General features: G+C 46.2%; 1 protein-coding gene across 1 annotated transcript in view; it reads left to right on the forward strand.

Moving 5' to 3' along the window:
* Positions 1-212: 212 nt before the first annotated feature.
* The window catches only part of LOC124802689, a 139,371-nt gene continuing 127,070 nt past the window's right edge, over positions 213-12,513 (forward strand). The window contains exon 1 of the mRNA XM_047263627.1: positions 213-510. Coding sequence (XP_047119583.1) covers positions 224-510 — 287 coding nt within the window. The 5' untranslated portion in view covers positions 213-223. The remainder of the gene's footprint in view (positions 511-12,513) is intronic.

A 12,513-nucleotide genomic window follows, 5' to 3' on the forward strand; every position in this document is an offset into this window, starting at 1 on the left:
ACAAGCTAAGAAGAAACAGTTTCGTATCTTCTGTCCTCTGGTCGCGGGGCTCACCGCTGTGAGGCAACTTTGGCCTCCTGGGTTTTGGTAGATTCGTGTCGTGCTTCTGCCGAGTGTCGCAACCCGGAAAGCGGCGGGCTCCAGCGGTGCGCGCGCACCTCGCTCCCGGTTGGCTGAAGACGGCCGGCGCCCGCTGGGCCCGGTCAGTGCGACAGCAGACACGATGCGAGCAGCAGGTAGCGCGCGGCTCGCGCTGGCGGCCTGCCTCTTGGCGCTGGCGGCGGCGCAGCAGCTGCCCTGGTGGTGGGGGCTGTCCGCCCCCGACTACAGCCCGGTCACCCAGGCGCCCAACAACAACGTGGGGGGCGGCGCGTCCACGGTGGACCCGCTCCGGCAGAGCACGTACGAACCCTGCGAGTGCGGCCCCGGCAAGTCGTGCGTCTGCGTGGTCTACTACCTGTGCAAGAACGACACCATCGTCACCACCGGGCTCGAACTGCTCGACGACAGGTGGGTGGAGCGGCGAGGGCGCCGCGGCCCGCCTTTCCTCTCCCATTCGCGGGCTCTTTCTGTCAGAGCCAGACTAGCTCCAATTTCGTAGACTATTGTCTTATTTCGTCCAAATGCTGCAGAAATGACAGTTCCGACACGTTTATTATGCGTACTGTTTGTTTCTGATAGTGATCTCAGCTACAGAATCTTTAAGCAACAGTTCACAATCAATTGCGTCAGTGCATATTCAATCTTGTTAAGACGACATACTTCTCGCGAAATATTTCCTTCGTAAATAAACACAGTCAACAATCGACGTGGAAGGTGCCCTTTCTGTCATCATTATTCGAGATACGGGAGGAATGTTTCCTGACCCACTTGCACACAGTCTGAATCCTCACGCGATGCACAACAGCCTTATCACGCCTGAACCAACTCTTGAAGAGTACACAGACATTGAATATTCTACCCGTTATGTCAGTCTAACTGAATAAGGGTCACAGACCAAACAAAATTACAGAAATTATTGAAGCGAGTTTCCAGACCGTCTCCTTTGTGTGTAGCTTAACCCTACTCGTGTTCGTTTTGAAAAATTTTGCTTCTTCGTAAATTCACTGAGGTGGTAATTCAACTGGAAAGATGTACTGCAGTGGGTGAATGCCGCTGGTGTAAACATCGTGGAGGCTGCAGGATTGAATTACACCTACGTTCAGGCTAACCTGCCGGTCTTCGCTTAAAATGCTATTTGTATGCAGATTTTTTTCCCACGCTTGGTAACGTCTCACTGCACACGTGCGTGCGACCTCGAAAAGTTGTCAACAGTAGCCGCCACTTCTAGATTATTTTAAAGCGCGTTGCAGAGGATGCGTATCTTCTGCTCTAATTTAAGATAAGGTTTCCCAGCTTTTCCTTTACGAATGGACAGTGAGTTGACCTACAGCATAGGCTATGTACTGTGGTTATTATTGGCCTATCTTGGCTTCAGAATTTGTATGGAAAGGCGAATAATTTTGTAGGATCGGTTCCCATAGTTGGTTGTTGCATCAATGTCAGTAGCTGTAGCGGCATATTGTACGTGCGGCCGAGTAGGTCGTTTGGAATTTCCCGGCATTTGTTATCCTCCAGCGAGGGAACCAGCTCTTCCTATACGCTCCGTCTAGCCTATTAGATCAGAAGATCTGAACACTCTTCTGACATAGCAAATGTTTTTCAGCTAATCTCTTCCGCAAATGATCCACTTTCCCAGCACGCTATCAGTGAGCTAGCGCCTTCCGTTTGCTTTACCAACAAGTACGCCTACATAACAATTAAACCCACTATTACCCACTGGTTTATACGACTTTACCATTCCCATGTCTGACATGTAAATCCAGTAACATCCATCCGTACCACCCGTCGGCTTTCAACAACGACGTCATTGAAAGTGACACTACCATCTTGCAAAATAAGCGATAATAAAATAAAAAATAACTGTGAAATCACGAAAATACTCCAATATACATACTTAAACAAACAGCTACTGCTCGTACCAAAAACGAAGAAACACCCAACTAGCGCTAACCAACTATAATTGGTACCGAAAACATAACCTGACTTAGCTCAACTGAAAATCCCCAAGGCAATAAAGAACATCATAAGAGCGTTAACTACTTGCACTTGATGTCACACTTCAGATGGTACACACTGCGGCAGGCTTGGCTCACGGTTAACATCACTCCACTCTGGCCCCTGGGCCCACCCACACGTCATCTAACTCAGGTACACTTCGCACTTACTTTCAATTACTGATATTGCTTTCCTCAAACTTTGCGTTAAACCATTAATTCTTAATTTCGTAGTCAAAATTCCGTAGACTTCTGTATTTCGTAATAGTTCATTTGTCTGATACTATAATTATTTACTGAATAGTATTAATTTCATTACGTCGCAGTTTCGCCCTCATTAGAGAAAAAATGTGTCAAAGGAAGGTGTAATCAACAGATGACATAAATCGTAGTCAGTGTTTACACTCGTCAGCAATACAACTAAAAACATAATTTTCGCTCTGGCTGGTTAGGACCGCAATCTCGTTAGCTTTTGTTCAAGTAATTAAACTCGTAGGTTTATTAACGTGTCCACACCAACACAATTGGTAACGCTGTCCATAAATCAGTTTCCGACCTAAGCTGACCTCTTGCCCTATCTGATGATAAAATTTAGAATATAAAATGTAGACTGGCAATGGCAAGGAAAGCGTTTCTGAAGAAGAGAAATTTAACATCGAGTACAGATTTAAGTGTCAGGAAGTCGTTTCTGAAAGTATTTGTATGGAGTGTAGCCATGTATGGAAGTGAGACGTCGACGATAAATAATTAGACAAGAAGAGACTAGAAGCTTTCGAAATGTGGTGCTACAGAAGAATGCTGAAGATTAGATGGGTGGATCACATAACTAATGAGGGGGTATTGAATAGAATTGGAGAGAAGAGAAATTTGTGGCACAACTTGACTAGAAGAAGGGATATCGGTTAGTAGGACACGTTAGGAGGCATCAAGGGATCACCAGTTTAGTACTGGAGGGCAGCGTGGAGGGTAAAAATCGTAGAGGGAGACAAAAAGATGAATACACTAAGCAGATTCAGAATGGTGCAGGTTGCAGTAGGTACTGGGAGATGAAGAAGCTTGCACAGGATAGAGTAGCATGGAGAGCTACATGAAACCAATCTCTGGACTGAAGACAACAAGAATCTATGTATCTTCATATCTAACCGTGCTATCCACGAAATGTCTGAGACCGCAGGTAATACTCAGTCCATCGCTGTATATCATTAACGATAATTGCCCTATCTTTACACCCCGAGCCCACATCCTAAACTATTTCAGTGCGTTCTGTCCGCCAACAAGCTTACCAACGCAGTCTCAAGATTGTACGGAACAGCTATATTTCCTTCAGCCGTCGGCGTAGTCTTCAATCGAAAGCCTTACTGAAGTCTTTCCATTTAAGTCTCGAGGAAATATAGCCTTCCGGCAAATGTTAAGATTTTAAGAAATTTCTCAAAGCCGGACTGTCATGCTGCGGAAAGACTCTGTTGGACGACTGAGAAACTGAATTTAGGACTGGCTAAGATACTGCCTTACGGGTCGTTCAGTATAAGTAATACCTCCCAACTCCGAACCAGCAGTCACCAAAAGAAACAGATAAGAAGACCAGTAAGTTTTGTTGTCAGTTTGTGATAGTGTCTACGTGATAGCATAGGTGCTTCAGTAGCGTTCTTGCACATTTTGATAAGTTACATTTCAGCTGTTTCACGTAACCTCTTGATAGGACAGAGCGCATAACGGAATCACCGTTCAGTAGGACCTGTATTTCGCTTGGGTCATGGACCCGTTATACGTGTGTGTTGAGGCGCCTACGGTGTAACACCCCTTTCGATTCCTGAACAGTTCAAATTATGGAGACGAGGGGCACCTAGGTTTATTTGCCTCCTGTTATTAACCCTTGTATCAACCGAGGTAGGGAGAAAGTGTGGTGTTTAAAATTAAATGGTATACTTTCTAATGGCATTGAAATTTTTCGCGGAAAAATTTGAGAAATTGATTAAAACTAAGACAAAGGGCCAGGAATCCGCCAGAGCGGTGTTAACACAAAGTTGGACGTAATGCGTTACACACATTATGTATTAGATGTGACGAAATAGGCCTACGTAGATGTTAAGTTCTTTGCAAACACTACACTGTGCTAAATGTTAACACACACTGTAGCTGGCGCAGTACCTCTGTGGTATAACGTAAGGCCAACCGCAAATAAGTTTTACGTCAGTTTCCTTAGTCTTCTTGCTGCGTATAAAGACAAAACTACACAAGAGCTGTATTCACACATCACACAGCCCTCGGGCCTCTCGTTTTAGCGCATTTTTCTGCAGAACTGAGTGTTCGACCAGTCTCAAAGCACAGACCCGGCGTCTCATTGCCAGACCTGCAGTCATTACTTTGCGCCAGTTACCGAGTCTCAGGCTGACGCTGACGTCTCGGCTGCAGCACACGAGTAACGGACACGTATTCCGTATCATTGCGTTTCTGTACTCGGTGAAGCCGCTCTCATCATGAGAGGGACGCGTTTGGCCTGCAAACAGACAGCTTAATATACATAGGTTTAGATGCCTGTGTGTGCGCGCCTGTGTTTTTCTTATGGTAAATAATTGTTTCGTACTCGAAACTCATTTTTTGATTCAGTGTCAACTCTGCACAGAAATATTATTTTGGAATCATTTTATTCCTTGTTTGTTTTACAAATACCACTCGGTACTCTGACAGTATAGTAAGACGAGGGTACTGTAAAGTGATATTTGTGCAAAGCGCATGGACGTGGAAGTCGGTGGTATTGTTGGTGCATTTCGTCAGTGGTACCAAATACACAGTTGGCAGATTTGATAGTTAGGTGAGAGAAACCAATGTACTACAATCGATTCGTCTACCAGATGCACGACGGTAAGAAATGTTAACGTACGAATGGAAAAAAAAGATTGTCACGTTGCCTCAACTACTTGTTTTGTGTGCATTCCACCAAGATAAGGCTATTGCAGCAGCTTAATAACAGCTGATATTAGCTTCTAAATGTGCCTACATAGACGGATTACACAGTAGCTGATGTTTGCAGAAGCATTTCTTTAAAAGTTCATTTTAAATACTGCTACAAACAGTTTCAGCTGTATCCACTGTCAATTCCATTAAGATATCCGAATAGAACGCAATCTCTGCGTTTTACTGCCATTTTATTTTCGAGCATTGTCCCGAAAACTACGCACCTTTTTAATCTATAATGCATCGGCAATCAGTTTCGTTGAACGCAAACTGTAATACAAAAGCACGTCAGTTAAGGGCAATTAACTTAATCCTCCTCCTGGTTTTTGCTGTTCCATCAAGCAGTCGTATGTGATCCAACGTTTGAGCGGTATGAAAACAAGATTCCCTAGAAATTGTACAATGCATAGTATTCAGAATTTTCATAGCTAAACGGAAAGTGATAAATGAGTTATCAAGTTTCCTACGGGCCGTCTAATTTTCCAAAGGAAGATGTAATTGCTTGAAAGAAATTAGAGCTCTTAAGAAACCTGTATAGTAATCTGAGGGTAAACTGGAATCAACTGCTGCTAGCTGTGGAAATGAATTGTCAAAAAATATAAAGTCACATTATAAATTTGAAAACGTCTCTGCTTTCTGTTGGTCTGTACACTCTCAATAAACATGAAGAAAAAATGAAAAAAGGAAAATGTTTTGTGAAATGATTTGTCCTAGTCACCTGAAGGTGACTGGAGTTGCCCAGTCGAAATATCGTGCGAAGAATTGAGCGACGGCCCGCTGCAAGCGCGAAATCTGTTTGAACATCCAGTTCGCCCGGAAAATTTTAAAACTCGCAGAAATAAAACAGAGTATAGAAACATTTGACGCTCTTCTGAATGATGCTGGAACGGGGGTGCAGCAAATTAGGTGTCGACTCAGAAGTCATAGTTCAGCGTTGGAACTTGGAATCTTAAACGGGATATTTAGTGGAATTTCACTCAGTGGTCTTAATACGTGGTTTGCTAAAAAGGCTGAATGCAGTACCCGCGATAAAATGGAATGGAATGTGGCGCGTGCACCGGCTAATTTCTTATCAGCTAATCACAGCACACACATGGCGGCGTGCCTTTGTTAACGCAAGTAAAGAGTACGTTGTAATGTGTACCGAATAGAAGTTTTAAAATTTACTCGTTACTTTCATAGCCCTATTTCTCAAATACCCATTGAAAAGTTTCAGGAGCACAGTGTCACTGTTGTCTTTTCGTGGGCTCTACAATGCCTTTTAAACAAGTACGTCGTCTCATATAAAATATTTGAGTCTGTTAATACGAAACTTAATGGCAGCGCTAACCGGGCAACAGTAACGTGCCCCGCTGCTTTCTATTATCTGCCGGAAACCTCGCCTCGATGTCCCGAACTGCTGAGTAGACGCCGCAACTCGCCCTGTTTACAGCTCACCAAGTCCGGCGCGTGTGGCAACTCCTGCAGATAGCCGGCTGTTTGTCTCCCTGGGGAATGTAACGGTGGCGGCCGGAACGTTATCTGGCCCTCTCCCTCTCTCCCAGAATGACACGAGGAGAAAACTTACAAAATTCAGAACTGACTTTCGGATTGGAATGTAAACACATTCCTCGTCCCCTCCGTATGTTAACCATACATATCGCGAGGGCAGAACGACGCTAATATAAAAGCATCCCCGAATATAGCCGAAAGTGGGAAGCGTAAGACTTGTTTGTGTGTGTCTGCGCATTCGTTCAGAGGCCAGCCTCGGCTGGCTTGTTCATCTGATGTCAGCTTGCCTCCTGCGCCGAATGATGGAGCAGCATCGTTCCCAGAACCGATCGCGGTCCTCTGGTTTGGAGCCCAGTGGTACGCCCAAACCATATGCTCGGACGATTCTGTGACGGACGCGGATAGGGCGGGCGTGTACTACAGCATGAAGGGGCTGCTAGGGTAGTGGAGCACATGTGTTCACGTGGTTCTTTAGGGTACACAAACCCTACATCGGCCCGATAAGATACTGTCTGCTTTCGTACACGGAAGAATGAAAGCCACAGTAGTTAAAGTGTGAAGTATCTGTCATGGAACTGGCCCCATGTGGCCGAGAGGTTCTAGGCGCTCCAGTCTGGAACCGCGCTGCTGCTACGGTCGCCAGGTTCGAATCCTGCCACGGGCATGGATGTGTGTGATGTCCTTAGATTAGTTAGGTTTAAGTAGTTCTAAGTTCTAGGGGACTGATGACCAGTCCCATAGTGCTCAGAGCCATTTGATATGTCATGGAAGATCGCAGAACAGTTCATGCAGGAACATCCGTAGATAGGTCCAGGAAATAGCCTCACTCATAAATGGTAATAATTCCCAGATAGTACTAAGGACAGGAAGGTGGCTGGAACAAGATTACTGCTTTACGCGATCAGGCCCAATGGACCACGCGCTGCATTGAGAGATTGCCTCCACTTCGGCTTGTTCAAATGGCTCTGAGCACTATGGGACTTAACATCTGAGGTCATCAGTCCCCCTAGACTTAGAACTACTTAAACCTAAGTAACCTAAGGACACCACACACATCCATGCCAGAGGCAGGATTCGAACCTGCGACCGTAGCAGCAACGCGGTTCCAGACTGACGCGCCTAGAACCGCTCGGCCACAGAGGCCGGCACTTCGGCCTGTCTTCGGCTCCTTTCTGCCATCCCTCCAGCAGTCCCACTCTCTGAAGGTCTTTGGATACGCAGTCACTCCATCGAGTTCTAGGTCTTCGTACGAGCCTTCTGCCGGTTGGCCTGGTGTTGAGTACAGTTTTTCGGCCACCGGTTGTCCTGCATTCGAGCAACACGCCCTGCCCACTGCAGTCGGCGTGTCTTCGTTATCGCCACGATGTTCGGCTCTTCGTAAATATCACACAACCCTGTGTTGTGACGAATCCTCCATTTTTCCAAACTCACTGTCGTAAACTGGTCCAAAAATATTCCGAAGGGCTTTCCTTTCAAATATCATCAGTCTGTTCAGATCTTGCTTGGTTGTACTCCAGGTGGCACATCCATATAGTACTACAGGCTGTAGGAGTGCTTTGCAGATGTTTATTTTGAAATGTCTTGACAAACTTCTGGTTTTGAGGAGAGCATAATGGCTGTGGTAACAGATATTAATAAAAATCAAATAACGATTTGAATGTAAATCGCAAAGACTGACTGAATGCCGGCGGCGAGGGAGATTTTTATGCCGTAAATAATACGTTAATACGTAGTGGTATTATTGCATATTACAAATGCAAAGTAATTTGGGTCTATATGAGTATTAAAGGTGGATCAGACGTGGTCATCGGATGCATTTAGAGACCCCATGCCTGAGGAGCGGTAGTGGCGGGACATTTGAGCGAAAACTTAAGAGACGGCTGCGCGTAAATTTCCCGATCATAATTAAATTACGGGGAGATTTCAACTTGGCAGCCGCAGACTGAGAGACTCAAGTGCCAAGTGCTCAGAGCGGGGAGCAGGTACAGGAATAGGGAATCATGTGAAATCGTTCTACATACCTTATCCGAAAACTACTTGAGCAGCTAATCACAGAATCGACTTTCGAAGTCACGTATTACATCTCCTGGTTAGAAACAAGCAAGAACTCTTAGCTTCAGTTAGCGTGTAACAGGCAATCACTGATCATAAGGCCGTTCGGCATCTATGTAACGATTTAACCCAGATAGCTCTGTTCTACGCAGAACATACCGGCTTAGAGTTACACGCCGTATTGTTGACTTGAAGAAGCCATTCGGTGTAGTTCCGTACTGCCAGCTGATGAACAAGGTACGAGTGTGCGGAATATCGGATCAGCTGCGTGGCTGAAGAATGCTTACGAAACAGAACAAAGTATGTCATTCTCAGCGGAGAGAAATCTTCAGACGTAGAAGTAACTTCCGACGTACCGTAGGTTAGTGTAACAGGACAATTAGTTCCGCAGTATACAGGTATCCCAGCAGGAATACTGGCAGTGTTCAGGTTTTTGTCAGGAACGATCATTTGAAGAGAAGTCTAGTAAACACGTGCTCTGAAGTGCGTACCTTAATAGCTGCAAATACTTGTTCATTTTCGCTACTGTGAAACGCACCTCTTTGACTGAACAAGTTGTCATAGCTCTTGAAGTATGCATTTTAGAGTCTATGTTTAGTGATTTTTTTTTTTTTTATTCTCCTAGTACTGACCAATCCTCCTGAAGCCATCTGTACACAAGAATAGCTCAACCGAGCCCAGAGGCAGACGTTGCAGGAGTGTGGTTTACTATTAAAATTCATATGTTCCAAGAGGAGTCAATAAAAATATCGCTTGCTTCTAGGCAAATTACATCTAGCGTGTAAGCGAGAAAACATATAGAAAAGGTTTCAAGTTATAGGCAAAGTTTGTAGCAAGTCATTCGGTGCTCACATTCCGAAATACTGGGTGAATATAGTGTGACCCATCTCTGCTTACTACTATATCTCAAACATCGGTCGTTACCGTCAATATTAACAACTGCAGCGTTTCCTGTTAGTTCATTTACTCGATTTGCTACAGCACAGTTGGATTCAAATTTTTTGTTTCTCTAATCAAAGTACAGAATTATCAGTTGCCACGCTCGTCAACATGAGTGTTTCATTTGTTCTATCCAATATATGTGTCAATGTCAGTGCGATTTTAGCTGGAGACTGAAAGCAAGCGTTATTTCTTCAGCTTTCCTTCACACAAATTCACAAATTCACACTTTCACAGTATAATCACTCTTCCTCTTGAACTGAATATAAAAATCTGAGTGTATTTGGATGCTAGTAAGAAGTCATTGCGGAATTATCTTACTGACGGGAGCTGAGACGGAAACCAGCGTAATCTGTGATTGTTGGCTTGTTGCTAACAGTGGGAAGAAATATCAGTAATTTAATGCCAGTATTTGCTCCATATTGTAATGATTCTTTAAAAGGTACCAGACTTCGTAAGATGAATTTAGAATAAATGCGAAGTACTTTAAAGGCTACAGCAATGGCGGCCAGTCAATAGCATCACCATATTAGTAACGCCCGACTTAACATGGCCGTTAAGAGGCTGCAAAAATACTTAAATATCAAAGCAAGGACAAGTATTAATAATATTAATTAGAAACCATATACCTGTCAAGTAAATGTTAGTAGTCTAAGTAATACAAAGAAAAAGAAACCAGTCACCTTCTAATCTCTCCATACTTCCTACTTCCATCTACTGCCCACATTAAACAACGCCCAGTCGAAGTAATTAATAAGTAATGTATTTTATGAAGATTTGAGAGGAGTGAAGATTGCAATAAACTTTCTTAGCTTGTCGTGTTGATTGGCTCCAGTTCTTCTCGTCTAGGGGCGTGATTCTTGAAGCCGAAAATATCACATCAGATCTTAAACGGTTGTTTGAACTAAATAAATCTGAAGATTGTTGTTGCAACCTTTTTTGCGTAAATAATTTCCTCACATTTAAGTATATCATATAGTATTTTGATATTTCACATTAACAAAGCGGAAACCCCTGCGGGTTCGGGGGTAAGAATAGGCCCGCGGTATTCCTGCCTGTCGTAAGAGGCGACTAAAAGGAGTCTCAAACGTTTCGGCCTTCTGTGATGGTCCCCTCTTGGGTTTGACCTCCTTTTTTCTTCCAAATTTCCGTCGTCAGTGCGTGCCATTTGGGGAAGGACACCTTACGTGGTGTTTTTGTATTGGTCCATCATGCTCCACCATCTTGCATGTTACCTATTGTCGTGGGGGGGGGGACTACGCCCAACATCTTCTGGGTGGTCTCCTCCTCGCCTTGTGCGCACTCTTCTTCTTAGCGCCTACGACAACTGTGGACCCTTTAAACACCTAAAATCCAGCACGGTAGCCAGTCCGTTGTGGTGGGGTCGTCATGTACCCTCTTGGTGGTAGCCCCCTGACCACGCAGGGATCGCACTACAGATGCCTGAGCTGTTTCCTCCCCATGCATGCCAAGGAGTACGTGCCCATCTTGTCTGGGGCACGGGGACTCCGGGCAACGGGATATCGGCCAGGTACCCGTTGCTTTGGCTGGGTGGCGCCCTTGGGGAGAGCCCTCGTTCGGAGTAGGTGGCATCTGGGCGGATGTGGCGCAATGAAGTGCAATAAATCACATCAAGCTGGTGGTCGCACGGCCACCAGCGTCTCTAAGCGAGGTAGAGTCGACTTCGATGCTGCGCAGTATGACCCTCAGACGTTCCCCTCGTTGGCTGCGCCATGGGAGGGACGCCGATCTAGTGCCAAGCGGGAGCCTTACGTACCGCAATACCTTGTCTGCAGCAGGACTGATGGTGACTCCTTTCTTCCGACGAAGCCTATGTTTTTTGTGGAACACCTGGAGGATAAGTTTGGGGAAGTGGCGGGGTTGTCAAAAATGAGGAATGGGTCCATCCTCCTCAAGACGTCCTCCCCAGCCCAGTCACGAGCGTTGCTCTTGTGTGATAAGCTGGGTGACGTCCCTGTTACCGTCACTCCCCACAGTAGCTTAAATATGGTCCAGGGGATTATTTACCATCGTGACCTCTTGTTGCAATCCGATGACGAGCTGAGAGCCGACTTGGAACGACGTGGTGTGCATTTTGTCCGTCGTGTCCATCGAGGACCCAAGACAAACAGGGTGGCCACCGGTGCCTTTATCTTGGCCTTTGAGGGTGATGTCTTGCCCGAGAAGGTCAAGGTGATGGTTTACCGTTGCGACGTCAAGCCATACGTGCCTCCCCCGATGCGGTGCTTCCAGTGCTGGAAGTTTGGGCATATGTCCTCCCGTTGCCCATCCAGCGCTACATGTCGAGATTGCGGACGCCCCTCTCATCCTGATTCTCCATGTGCACCTCCGCCTGTATGTGTTAACTGTGGGGAGCACCACTCTCCATGCTCGCCGGATTGCCCCGTTCTTCATAAGGAGCGGAAGATCATGGAATTTAAGACCCTGGACCGGCTTACTTATCGAGAGGCTAAACAGAAATATGAAAGGTTGTACCCTGCTTCCCTTCGAACATCTTATGCTGCAGCCACGTTATCGTCGCCCGCACGGGCGACGGTTGTCGCTTCATCTGTGCCGCCTTCAGTGGGCCCTCGGGGCCATGTCTCTCTGTCTGCCCCCCTCGTGCCTGGGGGCAAGCCTTCCTCTCTTGCCCCCTTCGCAGTTGGGGGCAAACCCTCTTCTGTCGCTCCCCCCAAGCTTACTTCGGGAGTGACATCTGCTCCACAACCGGGAGGCTCGATTCCTCCCCCTCCTTCTCCGGCGGCGTTGCCTCCGCCGGTTCCTCTCTCGCGGAAGGGGTCCCTCGGGGCTCTCCCTTCCTCCGTTTCTTCTCCTTCCCAGCCAGATTTCAGCCAGTGGCTGAAGGTTCCGCCACCTGCTGGTCGTAGGGCTTCTGCGTCGTCGTCAGCCTCCGACGCTCCTTCAGAGAAGCTCTCCCAGCCCTCTCACCCTAAGGGCAGACGCGAGAAGAAGGAACGGA

The sequence above is a fragment of the Schistocerca piceifrons genome, chromosome 6, assembly GCF_021461385.2.
Source record: "Schistocerca piceifrons isolate TAMUIC-IGC-003096 chromosome 6, iqSchPice1.1, whole genome shotgun sequence".
Classification (NCBI taxonomy): domain Eukaryota; kingdom Metazoa; phylum Arthropoda; class Insecta; order Orthoptera; family Acrididae; genus Schistocerca; species Schistocerca piceifrons.